The sequence below is a fragment of the Mustelus asterias genome, chromosome 2 (assembly GCF_964213995.1).
Source record: "Mustelus asterias chromosome 2, sMusAst1.hap1.1, whole genome shotgun sequence".
Classification (NCBI taxonomy): Eukaryota; Metazoa; Chordata; class Chondrichthyes; order Carcharhiniformes; family Triakidae; genus Mustelus; species Mustelus asterias.
In genome coordinates this window covers 47,416,275-47,434,041 of record NC_135802.1, presented here as the reverse complement: position 1 = coordinate 47,434,041, position 17,767 = coordinate 47,416,275, and the positions used below count along the sequence as shown (strand labels likewise).

Below are 17,767 nucleotides of genomic sequence, written 5' to 3'. Positions count from 1 at the left end.
GGCACAGGTGAGAAAGGAGTCGTAGGGTAGGCAACAAAGGCAAGGAGGTAGGTGGCTCTCAGACCCCATCACCCCGATGCTTCCCAAAGCCGATCAGGCATTGAATGCCTTTCAACAAGACACCACCACACCACCCAAGCGTGGGAGCTTGCAAGCAAACATGCCAAGAATTTCTTCCATTCCTCAAATGGTGAGACTCTCACACTGCTAGATTAATACTAGTGGTGGCAAGGTGAGGTATTAAGTGGGCATTAATTGCTCACTTAAGGGCCTCAATTGGTGGCCAGATAGGTAGGCTATCCATGGGCTTAATCAAGGTGGAAGATGGCAGTGTCCCCACCAGCCACCCTCTCACCTGATTAAATGCCCTGCCACAGGGGAGGCCACAAGATTCTGTTCATGGTTAGTGAATGCAGGAAGTGGAAATCTTAACGAGACATATTACTGGCAGATCTTCCGTGTCATTGCTCATGGCAATTTGTAGAATCTCTTCTGTAACTGGTACGATGAATAAAATGCTCCTACCCACAGCAGGCTTTTGATTTGATTTGATTTATTATTGTCACATGTATTAACATACTGTGAAAAGTATCGTTTCTTGCGCGCTACCACAGACAAAGCATATCGTTCATAGGGAAGGAAAGGAGAGAGAGCAGAATGTAATGTTACAGTCATAGCTAGGGTGTAGAAAAAGATCAACTTAATGCAAGGTAGGTCCATTCAAAAGTCTGACAGCAGCAGGGAAGAAGCTGTTCTTGAGTCGGTTGGTACGTGACCTCAGACTTTTGTATCTTTTTACCGACGGAAGAAGGTAGAAGAGAGAATGTCCGGGGTGTGTGGGGTCCTTAATTATGCTGGCTGCTTTGCCGAGGCAGTGGGCGGCACGGTAGCATAGTGGTTAGCACTGCTGCTTCACAGCTCCGGGGACCTGGGTTCGAATCCCGGCTTAAGTCACTGTCTGTGTGGAGTTTGCACATTCTCCCCATGTCTGCGTGGGTTTCCTCCAGGTGCTCCGGTTTCCACCCACAGTCCAAAGATGTGCGGGCTAGGTTGATTGGTCATGCTAAATTGACTGTGAGTGTCCCAGGATGCATCGGTTAGAGGAATTAGTAGGTAAATATGTAGGGATATGGCGATAGGGTCTGGGTGGGATTGTGGTTGGTGCAGACTCGATGGCCGGATGGCCTCTTTCTGCACTGTAAGATTCTATGATTCTATGAAAGTGTCGACCGAGTCAATGGATGGGAGGCTGGTTTGCATGATGGATTGGGCTACATTCACGACCTTTTGTAGTTTCTTGCGGTCTTGGACAGAGCAGGAGCCTTACCAAGCTGTTGTACAACCAGAAAGAATGCTTTCTATGGTGTATCTGTAAAAGTTGGTGAGAGTCATAAGAACATAAGAAATAGGAGCAGGAGTAGGCCACCTAGCCCCTCAAGCCTGCTCCGCCATTCAGTAAGATCATGGCTGATCGTAGCTGACATGCCAAATTTCTTTAGTCTTCTAAGAAAGTAGAGGCATTGGTGGGCTTTCTTAACTATAGTGTTGGCATGGGGGGACCAGAACAGGTTGTTGGTGATCTGGACACCTAAAAACTTGAAGCTCTTGACCATTTCTACTTCGTCCCCATTGATGTTGACAGGGGCATGTCCTCCACTATGCTTCCTGAAGTCAATGACAATCTCCTTCATTTTGTTGACATTGAGGGAGAGATTATTTTTGCCGCACCAGTTCACCAGATTCTCTATCTCATTCTTGTACTCTGTCTCATCATTCTGCTTTGTTCTATCACTTGCAGGGATATGAAAAGCAAGCAAGAGGTCACTGTGTGAGGAAGCAAGAGTCATATGTAGTAGGCTCAAGGAAAATAATAAATCAGTTGTTACAAAGTGGCCACAATCTGTCAGCTGTAAAATCAGTTGGTGCAAGAGCTAGGTTTTCGAGGCCAAACCACACAAGCTAGGCAAATTATTATTCAAAATTGGACAACTTCAAACATAATAGATTTCCAATTGAGTGTTAAAACCCAAATGACAGGCAGATCTAAGAAACACGTGCAGTGCTAATCAGTGGCTGAAGACCTGGCCCTATTGTATGACAGCAAATATTAACCTCCAGGTTTTATCATTGTTGATAAAATATCATTGTCTAAAAATGTTGATATAAAAATTGTGACTCAAAAATAGGGGCATTATAAATAAGCTTACTGTAGACAGTGCACAAAATTAAAAAGGAAATATAATCATGGCTAGTTTAGTCTGTTTTCTTTACTAAGGAAATGTTTCACATAAAACAATACAAGATTTAATTGTCAATAATAACACAATGTAAAAAGGACAAAAACGTTTCCCAATACTTTCTGTAAACTATAAAATTGAAATAAGTTATGCTTAAATGTAAAATGAAAGCCAAAAATTTGACATTAAGTACAAGGCATTTCACATGAAGCTGTTGCTTATGTTGCATTTCTGTCTCCATATACAAAACATTAGAAATATGACCAAATATTGCAATCCGGGTTCTATATGAAATGCAAAAGCTCCTAATGACCTTTTTCAGCACATGGTGTATGATCTCATTGAACAGCTGGCAAAATCTATTGCTACCATGGCAACAATGCCTTTGGCTTGCTGTCATGGGAACAATAAACTGCTGGCGCTCACAGTTGAGCTTCAGGTGTTAACCAGTTTACAAACAGCATACCAACTACCTAGCTATTAATTAAAGGATACGCAGGTGAAACATCAATAACCCATCTTTGTTCCTTACCGATGCTAACTGACCTGCTCTTTATTTCTAGAATCTTCTGGTTTTTATTTTGAATTTCCGGTATTTGACGTTTTGTTTTGGATTATGACACACCCTGCACCTTCACGAATTTAGCGATGAAGAAGCCTATTGTGTCCCTATTGGCAGACTTGATTAAATGTGCTCTCTGACTGCTATTCAGATCTGAAGAAGAAACACTGCCACCCTCTTTAGTCACCCTGGATGGATCAAACCTTTGCAGCAATTTCCGCTGATCATGTGACAGTCCAGCACCCATCATTCCTTCTTCGCCTAGGTGAGGTTCCTATGGGAGAAGGTGCATGTTAAAAACATGCATTTAACCCTTAAAAATCCAGAGTGCTTTTGAAGCAGGACAGTTGTTGAACTTGTGAAGAAGTTAACCATTTTGAGGAAATTACATTTACTTCAAACTTCATGTATATTCTTTTATTTCAATAATATCAAGTGACTATTGCAAAATTAGGTTCTAAACATGAATGCTACAGATATTGTGAATCACCATTTAAACAGTAAGAAGAGATAAACAAATTCATTATCAAACTAAAACCTTCAGTAGCGAGTTCTTGACATACAGGCCAACGCTAAAATCCCAGAATGGAGAATTAGTTAACCCTGTTACCCCACCAAAAAAAACATTCCTTCTTGAGGTAAGTCAACACACAGCAATATTAGCTTTCTGAATCATGACTGTTAAAGTCACGTCTGGATGATGGAGCAATGATAATTGTGGGGATTTAGGTAGTGACCAAGAACAAATCTAAAATGAATAAAATTGACAACTACCATTCTGTGGTTTCCCAAGGCAGTGTACCAATTCAGAGCAACACAGAGTAAGGCAAAAATTCTAAGTGTCAAATTTGTGTAAAAATGAGAGTAATTCCCGCTGGTTTTTTTTTAAGCATGATTTTCAAAATGAATCTCCCACACTCTGAGCATCACAGAGTGGCTCAGGGAGATTCGCGCTGAAAATCAGGGGACGGGGCATATTCCTGCTGGAGAGGCCAGCAGCGTAGCGCTGAGTGGGCCACTGCACATGCGCCAATCTGTCAGAGTGGAGATCGGTGCACGCGCATTAGCCGCACACTGCCGGCCTCCCAATCGCTGGCCAGCACAGCAACCCCGCTTCACTGGCCGTGGGAACTCCCACCCCCCCACCGATCGTGAGCTTCCCGGACGTCTCCGGGCCAGCCCCTCACCCCCCTCTGCCACTGATCCCTATGCAGAGTAGCAGTAGGACCACCCCACCCCCATTGATCTCCCTCTCCATTAGGCCACGCCCCCCTCAGGCCCCACCCCTTGGCACTGCCCGATGCCGGGTGAGCAATGTCAAGGTGCCCATTGGGCATTGTCACTTTGCCCCTCAGGCAGTGCCAGGGGACCAGGCTGGCACTGCCAGGCCAGAAATGCCCAGGGGGCACCCCCCCTCCTCACACCCGACCTTCTGGGGGCCATCCGTGGCCTCCCTCCACTCCAGCTGGGTCGGGCTGCCAGCTCCCCATTAGTGGGGAGCTGTTGTAAATCTACCTGGACTGAAACACTCCTGGCGGGGCCAGAGGGGGTGGAGAAGAGGCTAGTCGGCCCAGAGACTTCAGTCCCGGGCCCGCTAATAAGATTTAGATGTCGATTTTAATATTTAAATCAGCTCCGCTCCAAATTCCTGCATGGAGCTGTTGGCACCCAGCGGGGAGCCCGCTAAACGGCCTCCGCTGATGTCTCCCAGCTTGCTGCGTTCCTCGAGCAGCACAGCAAGTTGCAAGAATCACCCCCTAAATGTTTGTGATTGCACAACAACCAACTTTCTGATTTCAACAGACTGCCCAGGGAAAGGATATTTCAAAATTGGCAGGCAGGAGAAAAAGTCAGCAGACAACATCAAGCCAATCTCTCTCCAGCTACTGGTGACAGAGTGTCCTCCCGAGCTTGGAATGGCACACTACCAAGAAAAGCTGTGTGGATAGAATCGCTACTCATTTGTTATGATGTGGAGATGCCGGCGTTGGACTGGGGTAAACACAGTAAGAAGTTTAACAACACCAGGTTAAAGTCCAACAGGTTTATTTGGTAGCAAAAGCCACACAAGCTTTCGAGGCTCTGAGCCCCTTCTTCAGGTGAGTGGGAATTCTGTTCACAAACAGAACTTATAAGACACAGACTCAATTTACATGAATAATGGTTGGAATGCGAATACTTACAACTAATCCAGTCTTTAAGAAACAAAACAATGGGAGTGGAGAGAGCATCAAGACAGGCTAAAAAGATGTGTATTGTCTCCAGACAAGACAGCCAGTGAAACTCTGCAGGTCCACGCAACTGTGGGAGTTACAAATAGTGTGACATAAATTCTGATTCTAGGATCGCATGATAAAGACTCAGGAGGAAAAAAGCAGAAATATTTATGTGAAATAGTGTGACATAAACCCAATATCCCGGTTGAGGCCGTCCTTGTGTGTGCGGAACCTGGCTATCAGTTTCTGCTCCGCGACTCTGCGCTGTCGTGTGTCGCGAAGGCCGCCTTGGAGAACGCTTACCCGAATATCAGAGGCCGAATGCCCGTGACCGCTGAAGTGCTCCCCAACAGGAAGAGAACAGTCTTGCCTGGTGATTGTCGAGCGGTGTTCATTCAACCGGGATATTGGGTTTATGTCACACTATTTCACATAAATATTTCTGCTTTTTTCCTCCTGAGTCTTTATCATGCGATCCTAGAATCAGAATTTATGTCACACTATTTGTAACTCCCACAGTTGCGTGGACCTGCAGAGTTTCACTGGCTGTCTTGTCTGGAGACAATACACATCTTTTTAGCCTGTCTTGATGCTCTCTCCACTCCCATTGTTTTGTTTCTTAAAGACTGGATTAGTTGTAAGTATTCGCATTCCAACCATTATTCATGTAAATTGAGTCTGTGTCTTATAAGTTCTGTTTGTGAACAGAATTCCCACTCACCTGAAGAAGGGGCTCAGAGCCTCGAAAGCTTGTGTGGCTTTTGCTACCAAATAAACCTGTTGGACTTTAACCTGGTGTTGTTAAACTTCTTACTCATTTGTTCCCAGGAATGGAAATCTACAGAAGCAATTCTGGTTCTATTTTTCCCCCTAAGTGTCTCAAGCTTTATCCGACCTCACATTCTTCCATCAAAACCATCCTGTACACTAGGATCATTCTGAAGAGCAAAGGCTTCTTTAATGTCTTTATGCATCTCCTTCTCTCTTCGACTGCTCACTCTAACTATCACAACTTGCATTTATATAGCATGTTTAACATAGTGAAACAGCCCAAAATGCTTCAGAGAAACACTAGCAAACAAAACTTTTGATATCAAATCACATGAGGAGATATTAGAGAAGGGGGTCACAAAAGTAGGTTTTAAGGAGTGTCTTTAAGATGTAAAGAGAGATAGTGAGGTGGAGACATTTAGGGACGGAATGCCCTAGGGAAGCTGAGGTCCTCGCGGCGGCACAGTGGTTAGCACTGCTGACTCACGGTGCCAGGGACCTGGGTTAAATTCCCAGCTTGGGCCACTGTCTGTGCGGAGTCTGCATGTTCTCCCCGTATCTGCGTGGGTTTCCTCCCGGGTGCTCCGGTTTCCTCCCACAGTCCGAAAGACGTGCTGGTTAGGTGCATTGGCCATGAAAATTCTCCCTCAGTGTACCCGAACAGGCACCGGAGTGTGGCAACTAGGTGATTTTCACAGTAACTTCATTGCAGTGTTAATGTATGTCTATTTGTGATACTAATAAATAAACTTTAAAACTTTAAGCTCAAGTCAGAATAGCCAATGATGGACTGACTAAAATCAGGGCTGCATAAGAGGGCAGAATTAGAGAAATGTAGACATCTCAAAGAGTTGTGAGCCTGGGGGAGAGTAGAGATAGGGAGGGACAGAAACAGAAAATGCTGGAGAGACTCAGCATGTCTGACAGCATCTGTCCTGACAAAGGGTCATCCAGACTTGAAACGTTGGCTCTATTCACTCTCCACAGATGCTGTCAGACCTGCTGAGATTTTCCAGCATTTTCTGTTTTTATTTCATAATCCTCAGTATTTTGCCTTTATCTTAGAGATAGGAAGGGATCAGATTATGGGAGGATTTGAAAACAAGAGTAAGAATTATAAAATTGTGATGGTGCTTAACTGAGAGTCACGCAGACCAATGTGCAGGTGGGGTGATGGGTGAACAGGAATTTTTGCATGTAAGAATGTGGCCAGCAAAGATTTGGCTGATCTCCAGTTTACAGTGGGTGGAGTGCTCAAGACAAGCCAGAAGTGCATTAGAACAGGAAAGGATAGTGTTAAAGGCACGGAAGAGGATTACCCCAACAGACGAGCCAAATAACAAATGAAAGGAACTCATGAACTTGTTTGTTGTGAATCTAGAAACCATGCATTAACATGCCAATGCTACATCACCTCCTTTCCCATGTCCGCTAAGCCAATCTTCTTCACAGCGCCATCAAATTAGCACTGCCCCTACTATATATCTTCAGTTTCCCTTCCGCCATAACTCCAGCCTCCACTATTTCTTCCCGAGCTCATTTGGTCCAGGTAACCCATCCCCTGACTGTTTCATCTCACTTCCTTTGAACTGTTTTCCACCCAACTCCCCAGTATTGGGACCATGTGTCATTATCCCCCTTCCTCCCTGTCACCTTTCACATGGCTAACAGCAACAACCTTCTCCAATGCCTCTCTCACACCTAGCTCACTAGCATGGTTCCCTCTCAGTTGCCAAATTAGCGGCAATAATTACTTTTCATTCAACCCTCACACCATTACCTTGGGAGCCCTAAAGATCAATCCTTGAACTAGCCCTTGTTTGCCTGACATCCTTAGTGGGATTTTACAGCCTCGCTTGGGCGAGACCGGAAATTCCCGCCTGAGGTCAATGGAGATTTCCGTGGCGGGCGCGGAGGTAAAGTTCCGGCCCCAGTGTTGGATAAACTGGAATTTCCTCCTGTTTAGAATAAATGAAGGACCAAATCCACAGGTGAACAGAAGAAATGAGAAACAAGTCAAGAGGAGCAATAGGAGTGAACAAAAATAGATGATCAGATAATGTAAAAAACAAAATAAAAGTCTTTAAAAACATACTAACAGTGTTCATAGGAAGGGTAAGGATGATTAGGGGCCAAATAGGAGATCGTGTGAAGGCAGACAGCATGACTGAAGTAATTAATCAGTACTTTGTATCTGTCTTCACTAAAACCAAAGATGCCGCCAATGACACAGCAGGGGGAAGGTGTTTAGAGAAATTGGACAGGATAAAAATAGAGGAGGTACTTTAAAGATGAGCAGTGCTCAAAGTCACCGAGTTCCGATGGGATACTTCCAAAATTGCTGAGGGAGGTGAGGCTGGAAATAGCAAAGGCTTTGGCCACAACCTTCCATTTCTCCTTAGCTCTGGGAGAGTGCCAGAGTCTGGGAAGATTGCAAATATTACACCCTTGTTCAAAAAATGTGAAGAGGGATAAAGCCAGCAACTACAGGTCAGTTAGCTTAACGTCAGTGGTGAGACACCATTAAAGACTGCAATCCAAAACAAATTAATTGCTGCTTGGACAAATGTTGGTTCATATATTTGTTAAAGGAATAAAAACAGAAAATGCTGGAAACACTCAGATCAGGTATCATCGGTGGAGAGAGGAAAACAGAGTTAACATTTCATAGAATCATAGAATACCTACACTGCAGAGGGAGGCCATTCAGCCCACCGAGCCTGCACTGACAACAATCCCACCCAAGCCCTATCCCTGTAACCCCACATATTTACCCTACTAATCCCCCTGACAGCCCCCTAACACAAAGCAGCAATTTAGCATGGCCAATCAACACAACCCGCACATTTTTGGACTGTGAGAGGAAACCGGAGCACCTGAAGGAAACCCACGCAGACACAGGGAGAATGTTCAAACTCCACACAGACAGTGATCCAAGCCGGGAATTGAACCTGGGTCCCTGGCGCTGTGAGGCAGCAGTGCTAACAACTGTACCACCGTGCCGCCCAAGTGGATGATCTTTCATCAGTGTTCAGACAAAGGCAGGCTTGATATGAAAGACAGTTATTCTAGACTCACCTTCAACAGGGCTCATGGCTCTGGGAGTAAGAAAGGTGCTATATACATGCAAGTCATATTTTTTTGTTTAAATCTCCCCTCAATATTCTCATCCTCACATTCAAATTCCTCCACGTCTCATCCCTCCCTCTTTCTGTAACCTCTTACAAACCCTGAGAGCCATGCATTTCTGTAACTCTGCTTCTGAGTACCCTAGAAGCCCTCATTCCATGACCAGCGTCGTACCTTGGACTGTCTTGACACTATGCTTTGGAACATACACCCTAAATTTATCCACCTTTCTAATTCTCACTCCTCCTTGAGGAGGCTCCTTCAAAACTACTTCTTTCAGCAAGCTTTTAGTTACCTAAAGAATTAGAATGATACATTACAGAAGGAGGTCATGCAACCTGCTCCAGTGAATTTGAGAAGTTAATGAACACACGTTGGAGTAGCTGATTGTGATTTATTCTGAAGTATGTTAGTTTTAAAACAGACCCAAAGGGGGTGATATTACGATCGCACCCCACTGGCCGATGGTCGGGGCGAGCCAGTAAGATTGCATGAGAGCCGAGAAATCAGGTTCACGCCCGATTTCTTGCCTCTCGTGATCCTACCGACACCGGATATCCAGCGCGAGACTGAATAAATTATTGAAATCCGTGGTTGGGGGGGGGGGGATATTTCTGGGCGGTGTGGGGCTCGCGATCAGCTGGAAGGGTGGGGACTGGGTCAAGGCCGGCTGCAGCAGCAGAGGCCTGACGGGTCTCTCAGACAAGTCTCTCTCTCAGACTTGTCAGGCCTCTGCTGGTTGCCATTGCACATGTGCAGCCCCAGAGATCACAGTACCAGTCGCAGATTGGGGAGTTGGATAGAATGAGGACTTAATTACATTTAAAATGAGGACTCAATTACATTCCAGTTGTCCTGTACTCTTTGACCCTGCTTCATCTGAAAGCTACACTAAGCATTGTCTTCAGGGAGGTCAACAAGTTGATACATCTTTTTTAACAGCTTCGCATTTCAGAAATTGATTTGACATATTAAACTTGTATTTTGTAATTTTTTCAAACTTTTTAAAAATTCTAATTTAAAGTGCACAAAATGACACAAATTGTTTTATTGGAGAAAACAATCTATATCATCCCTGCCGTACAAACCAGAAATTTATCGGTGTCGCCTGAACCAAATATAATTCTTAACTTTAAAAAGAATTATGTGCGTCAAATGTAAGTATTGTGTAACAAACATGACAACATAATTGTGTGAAAGTATTATTTCAAAAGCTGCATTAACTGAGTTAACCACACACCGAGTAAGACTGACCTGTGGCTGTAGGCGTAAACAAGGAAATGAATCGAGTGCCCAGGCAACTTGTTCTTCATTTTCCGCCAGTGTTATTGTACAGGTGCTATACACCAAAACACCTCCAGGTTTCAATAAGTTGACTGCCTAAGAAAATATTTCAGAGTGAAAAACCAGAGACAAATATAAATAAAACCAAAACAGTGCAGGTGCTGGAAATATTAACTGAAAACAGAAAATGCTGGAAACACTCCGTCTGGATGGGATTTTACAGCCTCACTCGTCCCGAACCTGTAAAATCCTGCCCGAGGTCAACGGACCTTTCCACGGTCCGTCCCTCACCCGCTCCGATTTCCGCGGTGTGCAGGGTGGTAAAATTCCAGCCAGTATCTTTGGCCCAGTCAGTAATGTCCACATGTGCAATGGCAACCCAGCAGAGGCCTGACAAGTCTGAGAGACTTGGCTGAGAGAGCCGTCAGGCCTCTGCTGCTGCAGCCGGCCTTGACCCAGTCCCCACCCCTCCAGCTGATCGCGAGCCCCACACCGCCCAGAAATATCCCCCCCCCCAACGATCACAACTGCAGAGTGCGCTGCATGCCCCCCATCTCCCCACCAACTGGCCTCTCACTAGGCCCCACCCCCTTGACACTGCCTACCATAAATGAAAAAAAAACACTGCCCCAGTGTTGATGACCTTCCACCTGAACTTGCAGATGGAAAGCATTTAAGCAAATAGAGAGGGAGGGAAAAGGCAACAGGGGGAAGTCTATGGCACGAAGAAGGGCAGAGGTGATTAAATAGCAAAATGGTTGAAGGGGGGGGAAGGCAAATGGGGTAGTAATGCATTGAGGATAGAAACAAAAGATGAGTCCAGAGAGGTCTGAATGGCACAGCAATGTAAGAAGTCTCACAACACCAGGTTAAAGTCCAACAGGTTTATTTGGTAGCAAATACCATAAGCTTTCGGAGCGCTGCTCCTTCGTCAGATGGAGTGGAAATGTGCTCTCAAACAGTGCACAGAATCACAGAAATCAAGTTACAGAATACTAATTAGAATGCAAATCCCTACAGCCAGCCAGGTCTTAAAGGTACAGACAATGTGGTGGAGGGAGCATTAAACACAGGTTAAAGAGATGTGTATTGTCTCCAGACAGAGCAGCTAGTGAGATTCTGCAAGTCCAGGGGGCAAGCTGTGGGGGTTCCTGATAATGTGACATAAACTCAACATCCCGATTTAGGCCGTCCTCATGTGTGCAGAACTTGGCTATCAGTTTCTGCTCAGCGACTCTGCGCTGTCGTGTGTTGTGAAGGCCGCCTTGGAGAATGCTTACCTGAAGATCCAAGGCTGAATGCCCGTGACTGCTGAAGTGCTCCCCCACAGGAAGAGAACAGTCTTGCCTGGTGTCCCCCCCCCCCGCGCTTGTCCCCCCCCCCCCCCCCCCCCCGCGCTTGTCCCCCCTGTCTGGAGACAATACACATCTCTTTAACTTGTGTTTAATGCTCCCTCCACCACATTGTCTGTACCTTTAAGATCTGGCTGGTTGTAGGGATTCGCATTCTAATCAGTATTCTGTAACTTGATTTCTGTGATTCTGTGCACTGTTTGAGAGTACATTTCCACTCCATCTGACGAAGGAGCAGCGCTCCAAAAGCTTATGGTATTTGCTACCAAATAAACCTGTTGGACTTTAACCTGGTGTTGTGAGACTTCTTACTGTGTTCACCCCAGTCCAACGCCGGCATCTCCACATCATGGCACAGCAAATACAGAGAAGAGAAACGTGAGAATCTTGCAAAACAGAGAGAGTTACAGTGGTCTGTACAGTCGTGAATTCAGGGCAGGTGGACACCTTGGGTGAAGACCACTCCACCAACCATGTGATAGGGGATCTGCACCCTAAGCACCAGCCCATTCCTCCTCCATTCCCAACCGCTAGCTGAAGGTACATTTCATCACTGAGATATTAGGGAGCACATGCTAGATTCCAAGCAGCTTCCCTGAATTTTACTCCAAAATATAGATTATAGGGTTATAGATCGCAAATCAGGTTACAAGAGAAGCTGCAGTGAAATGTACTTGTCCAGTATCCCTTGTACTTTTAAAATAACTATACATCAACTTCCGACAACACCCGAGTTTACTAATTAGTACAAGAGGAACATACAAATCAAAAATACAGCAAAAAATGTTCAAGTTTGCAGAACAGTACTTAAAATTCAGTCTTTAATTGCAAGAAAGTACATAAAATTAGTCTTCCCTAATTTTGTTAGAGTTAGAAAACTTACCAGAGGCTATAAAAGGAAAAACTTACCACTCTGAACAACTTTCGCTGTAACGGCGGATAAGAAGTGATTTCTTTTAAGCTCCAATCACAGGCCATATTTGGTCTCTGACCTAACCCACTGCAAGGTGCATCCAGAAGCACTCGATCAAAAGATTCCGGTAGGAATGGGGGTCCTGCTGTAGAAATCAGGAATAATTACCACGTTGCTTGAACCAAACATAATTGCGAAAGTCCTAAATTTAAAAAGTAAATATGATCCAAGTTGAGTTTAAGCATTGCATAAGAAACACGACAAATGAAAACGGATTTTCTTTTGGTGACAGTTTTCAAAGTATCTTTCTGAGTTAAGAAATGCCCTTTTGTCTTAGGCTATGACAAAATCAAAATTGAAAAAAAGAACTACGATATGTTCGTTCTCACCATCAAATCTTCCTCCTTTTCCTATATTTTAGACAGGGCAACATACTAATAGTCTAGTTTTAAATATTAAAGGTGCAAAACTAAATGCTGGCAAGCACTTAGGCTTTCACTGAATATTAGAGAATACAGTTTTGTCACATTTTGTCACAAGTCAGGAGTGTGATGGAATACTCCCCATTTACCTGGATGGGTACAGCTCCAACAACACTCAAAAAGCTTGAAACCATCCAGGACAAAGCAGCCGGCTTGATTGGCACCACATCTACAAACATTCAATCCCTCCACCACCGACGTTGAGTAACAGCAGTGTGTACTATCCACAAGATGCTCTGCAGCAATTCACCAAAGATCCTTAGACAGCACCTTCCAAACCCACGACCACTTCCATCCAGAAGGACAAGGTTAGCAGATAAATGGGGACACCACCACCTGCAAGTTTCCCTCCAAGCCACTCACCATCCTGACTTGGAAATATATCGCCGTTCCTTCACGGTCGCTGGGTCAAAACCCTGGAATTCCCTCCCTAACGCGTTGTGGGTCAACCCACAGAACATGGACTGCAGCGATTCAAGAAGGCAGCTCACCACCATCTTCTAAGGGAAACTAGGGATGGGCAATAAATGCTGGCCAGCCAGCGACGCCCGTGTCCCACAAATGAATTTTTTAAAATTCTTAAAAGTACATTGGAGTATATTTTTATATACACGCACAATCTCAACCTGTCCATGCTGTCTAATGCTATTCAGCTCTTGCTTTCATTCATACCTTGCCCATCCGAAATGCTTTCCTTTGCCAGGGCTTTAGTTCCATCATAACAAAACACTTTTATACACTTCAGCTGCCAGTTCTCAGCATTTTGCTTTATCTTCTTCACCTTATTTGCAATCTTATCCATTGCTATCACTTCCCCCTGTGGAGAAAGTACATTTTAAATGAGGTTTTTAAATAAGCGTTTTTGTTCACCATTGTCAAAAATGTAAACAGAAAGGCAAGTTGTCCTCATCATGGATCTACCCGATTCCTCTTTTTCCTATATTTTAGGCAGGGCAACATACTAAAAGGCTAGTTTTAAATTTAAAATTTAAAACAAGGTTTAAAACAACTTAAATTTAAAACAAGCTAGAGGAACTTAAAGCCAAACTAATTTTCCAAAGAGAACTGAGGGACTGCTGTGTGCTCTGTTTCATAGAGACATGGCTCACCCCTGCTTTACCGGATTGTGTCCTACAATCAGGTTTCTCAATCCACCGAAAGCACCACACAGTGGCCTCAGGAAAGTCTAGGAGAGGTGGTCTGCCTTCTAATCAACACCTCGTGGTGCCTAGACTGGCGAGTTTCTGCTCCCTGGACCTAGAATACCGGACGCTAAAATACCACCTCTACTATCTTCCGCGGGAGTTCACCTCTGTCATCCCGATGGCAGTTTACATCCCACCCCAAGCAGACGTGAAGACTGCACCGGACAAAATATACACCACCACAAATAGCCTTGAAACAAAACATCCCGAGGCCTTGTTCATCATGGCCGGGGACTTCAATCAGGCCAAGCTCAAGAGCGTTCGACCAAAATATCACCAACACGTCTCCTGTTCCACCAGAGGCCCAAACATCCTAGACCACTGTTACACAAATATCAAACATTCCTACCGTTCTATCGCCCACCCACACTTTGGCAAATCAGACCACAAGATTGTGCTCCTGCTCCCGGCTTACAAGCAAAAACTGAAGCGGGAGAATCCATCAAAGAAAGTCATGCCATGTTGGTCTGAGGAATTCGATGACCTCCTGCGGGGCTGCTTAGAGTCAGTAGACTGGTCAGTATTTAAAAACTCTGCGACCAGCCTGAACGAGTACACCACTACAGTAACTGACTTCATTAGCAAATGTGTAGAAGATTGTGTGCCAAAGAAGCAAATCCGTGTGTTTACCAACTGGAAACTGTGGATGAACAGGGATATCCACTGCCTGCTGAAGTCCAAGTCTGAGGCATTCAAGTTAGGCGATTTTGACCTATACAAAAAAGCCAGATATCAACTATGGAGATCCATCAAAGATGCAAAAGGACAGTACCAGACCAAGCTAGAATCCCAGGCTAGCCACACGGACTCCTGCTGACTATGGCAAGGTCTGCCAGGCAGACAGGCAACAAGATGAAGTCAGGTAAAATCGCCGGCTCCAAAGCACCCCTCCCCGATGAGGTCAATGCATTCCATGCCTGTTTCGAGCAAGAGGTGAGTGAGAGCACACCCTCCATCCCGGAAGCCTAAGACGAAACTGTACCTGAGGTCACCATTGTCAATGTCAGAGCAGCCTTCTCAAAAGTCAACCCACGGAAAGCAACTGTCCGAGATGGGGTACCCGGACAAGCACTCAGATCCTGCGCAGACCAGCTGGCAGGGGTATTCGCAGACATCTTTAACCTCTCTTTACACCAATCTGAGGTCCCTACCTTCTTCAAAGAGACGACCATCATCCTGGTACCAAAGAAAAGCCAGGCAGCATGCCTAAATGACTACCATCCGGTAGCTCTGACATCCATCATTTTGAAGCGCTTCGAAAGGTTAGCCATGGCACAAATCAATTCCTGCCTCCCAGACTGCCTGGATCCACTACAATTTGCCTATCACCGCAACCGGTCCACAGCAGACGCCATCTCCCTGGCCCTGCACCCAACCCTGGAACGCCTGGATAACAAAGACACCTATGTCTGACTCCTATTCATTGACGACAACTCAGCCTTTAACACAATTATTCCCACAAGACTCATCTCCAAACTTCATGGCCTGGGGCTCGGCTTCTCCCTCTGCGACTAAATCCTAGACTTCCTAACCCACAGACTGCAGTCAGTAAGGATAGACAACAACACCTCCTCCATGATCATTCTCAACACTGGTACTCTGCAAGCCTGTGTCCTCAGCCCCTTGCTGTACTCCTTATACACCTGACTGTGCAGCCAAATTCCCCTCCAATTCGATTTTCAAGTTTGCTGATGACACCACTGTTGTGGGTCGGATCTCAAACAATGACGAGACGGAGTACAGGAATGAAATAGAGAATCTGGTGAACTGGTGCGACGACAATAATCTCTCCCTCAATGTCAATAAAATGAAGGAGATTGTCATCGACTTCAGGAAGCGTAGAGGAGAACATGCCCCTGTCTACATCAACGGGGACGAAGTAGAAAGGGTCGAGAGCTTCAAGTTTTTAGGTGTCCAGATCATCAACAACCTGTCCTGGTCCCCCCATGCCGACACTATAGTTAAGAAAGCCCACCAATGCCTCTACTTTTTCAGGAGACTAAGGAAATTTGGCATGTCCGCTACAACTCTCACCAACTTCTACAGATGCACCATAGAAAGCATTCTTTCTGGTTGTATCACAGCTTGATATGGACCCTGCCCTGTCCAAGACTGCAATAAACTATAAAGGGTCGTGAATGAAGCCCAGTCCATCACTCAAACCAGCCTCCCATCCTTTGACACTGTCTACACTTCCCGCTGCCTCGGCAAAGCAGCCAGCATAATTAAGGACCCCGAGGCACCCCGGACATACACTCTTCCACCTTCTTCCATCGGGAAAAAGATACAGAAGTCTGAGGTCACATACCAACTGACTCAAGAACAGCTTCTTCCCTGCTGCCATCAGACTTTTGAATGGACCTAACTCACATTAAGTTGATCTTTCTCTATACCCTAGCTATGACTGTAACACTACATTCTGCACCCTCTCCTTTCCTTCTCTATGTATGGTATGTTTTGTCTGTATAGCGCGCAAGAAACAATACTTTTCACTGTATACTAATACATGACAATAATAAATCAAATCAAATGAAGTGAGGCAAAATCAGTGCAGAAATGGAGGCAGTTGACGTTCGAAGTTTTCCAACGACTGTCATCATTCTCTTCTGGTATCAAAGTGGCATTGGAATTTTAATGCTAGACTTGAATTGTTTAGTGAGAAAAAATTCTTTGTAAATTAAAAAGATGGGACATTTTATCTGATGACCCATGTACCAAAACTAAAAGTTAAAATTTACAACTTCAAGCTTTTCCACAATTGCTAACAACTGATAACATTCTAAATGGCAGCAAACAATTGTGGTGTATAAGTATTTTGCCAGGCAAGATGACGGCAGTTTCATGTAGAAGAGTTTAACTTGTGTTGTTATTTTTCTTAATACTGACAAGTTAATGATAAGCCCATAATGATCCTTCCAAAGTTGTTCTGATTTACTTTTATATAAAAAGGATCCAATACATCGAAACACCAGTAGAGGGACCCAAAGTTATAGATCAGTTAAAGCAGTACACATAAGCAAGACATATGAATAAGCTCAATACGCTCAGCAAATAAGAGTACTTGGCCTTACTGCTACTGTACAACACTTCTAAACTCACTTATAATTTGCCTTTGCAACATCAAATACTCCTCAAAAATTAAGACAGACACAGTGGTTGTACCACTGTACCACAAATTGTATCTCAATTGTCCCACAAATTGTACCATAAATTAAGACACAGTCGATTGTACAGAGCTTCAGTATTGTTGAAATAAGGTCATGGGCATTCAGCCTCTGATCTTCGGGTAAGCGTTCTCCAAGGCGGCCTTCACGACACACGACAGCGCAGAGTCGCTGAGCAGAAACTGATAGCCAAGTTCCGCACACATGAGGACGGCCTAAACCGGGATGTTGCGTTTATGTCACACTATCAGTAACCCCCACAGCTTGCCTCCCGGACTTGCAGAATCTCACTGGCTGTCCTGTCTGGAGACAATACACATCTCTTTAACCTGTGCTTAATGCTCCCTCCACTCACATTGCCTGTATCTTTAAGACCTGGTTGGTTGTAGAGATTCGCATTCTAATCAGTATTCTGTAACTTGATTTTGTGTCTCTGTGCCCTGTTTGAGAGC

At 44.8% G+C, this 17,767-nt stretch overlaps 1 protein-coding gene across 3 annotated transcripts in view; it reads right to left on the bottom strand.

The window, feature by feature from the left end:
• Window positions 1-533: 533 nt before the first annotated feature.
• nsun6 (NOP2/Sun RNA methyltransferase 6) overlaps window positions 534-17,767 on the bottom strand; it is a 45,639-nt gene continuing 28,405 nt past the window's right edge. For all 3 annotated transcript variants that reach the window (XM_078234691.1, XM_078234704.1, XM_078234697.1), the window contains 4 exons: window positions 13,619-13,763; window positions 12,461-12,609; window positions 10,170-10,295; window positions 534-3,073 (listed from right to left, as the gene is read on the bottom strand). In XM_078234691.1, the coding sequence (XP_078090817.1) occupies window positions 2,852-3,073; window positions 10,170-10,295; window positions 12,461-12,609; window positions 13,619-13,763 (642 nt within the window). In that variant the 3' untranslated portion in view covers window positions 534-2,851. The remainder of the gene's footprint in view (window positions 3,074-10,169; window positions 10,296-12,460; window positions 12,610-13,618; window positions 13,764-17,767) is intronic.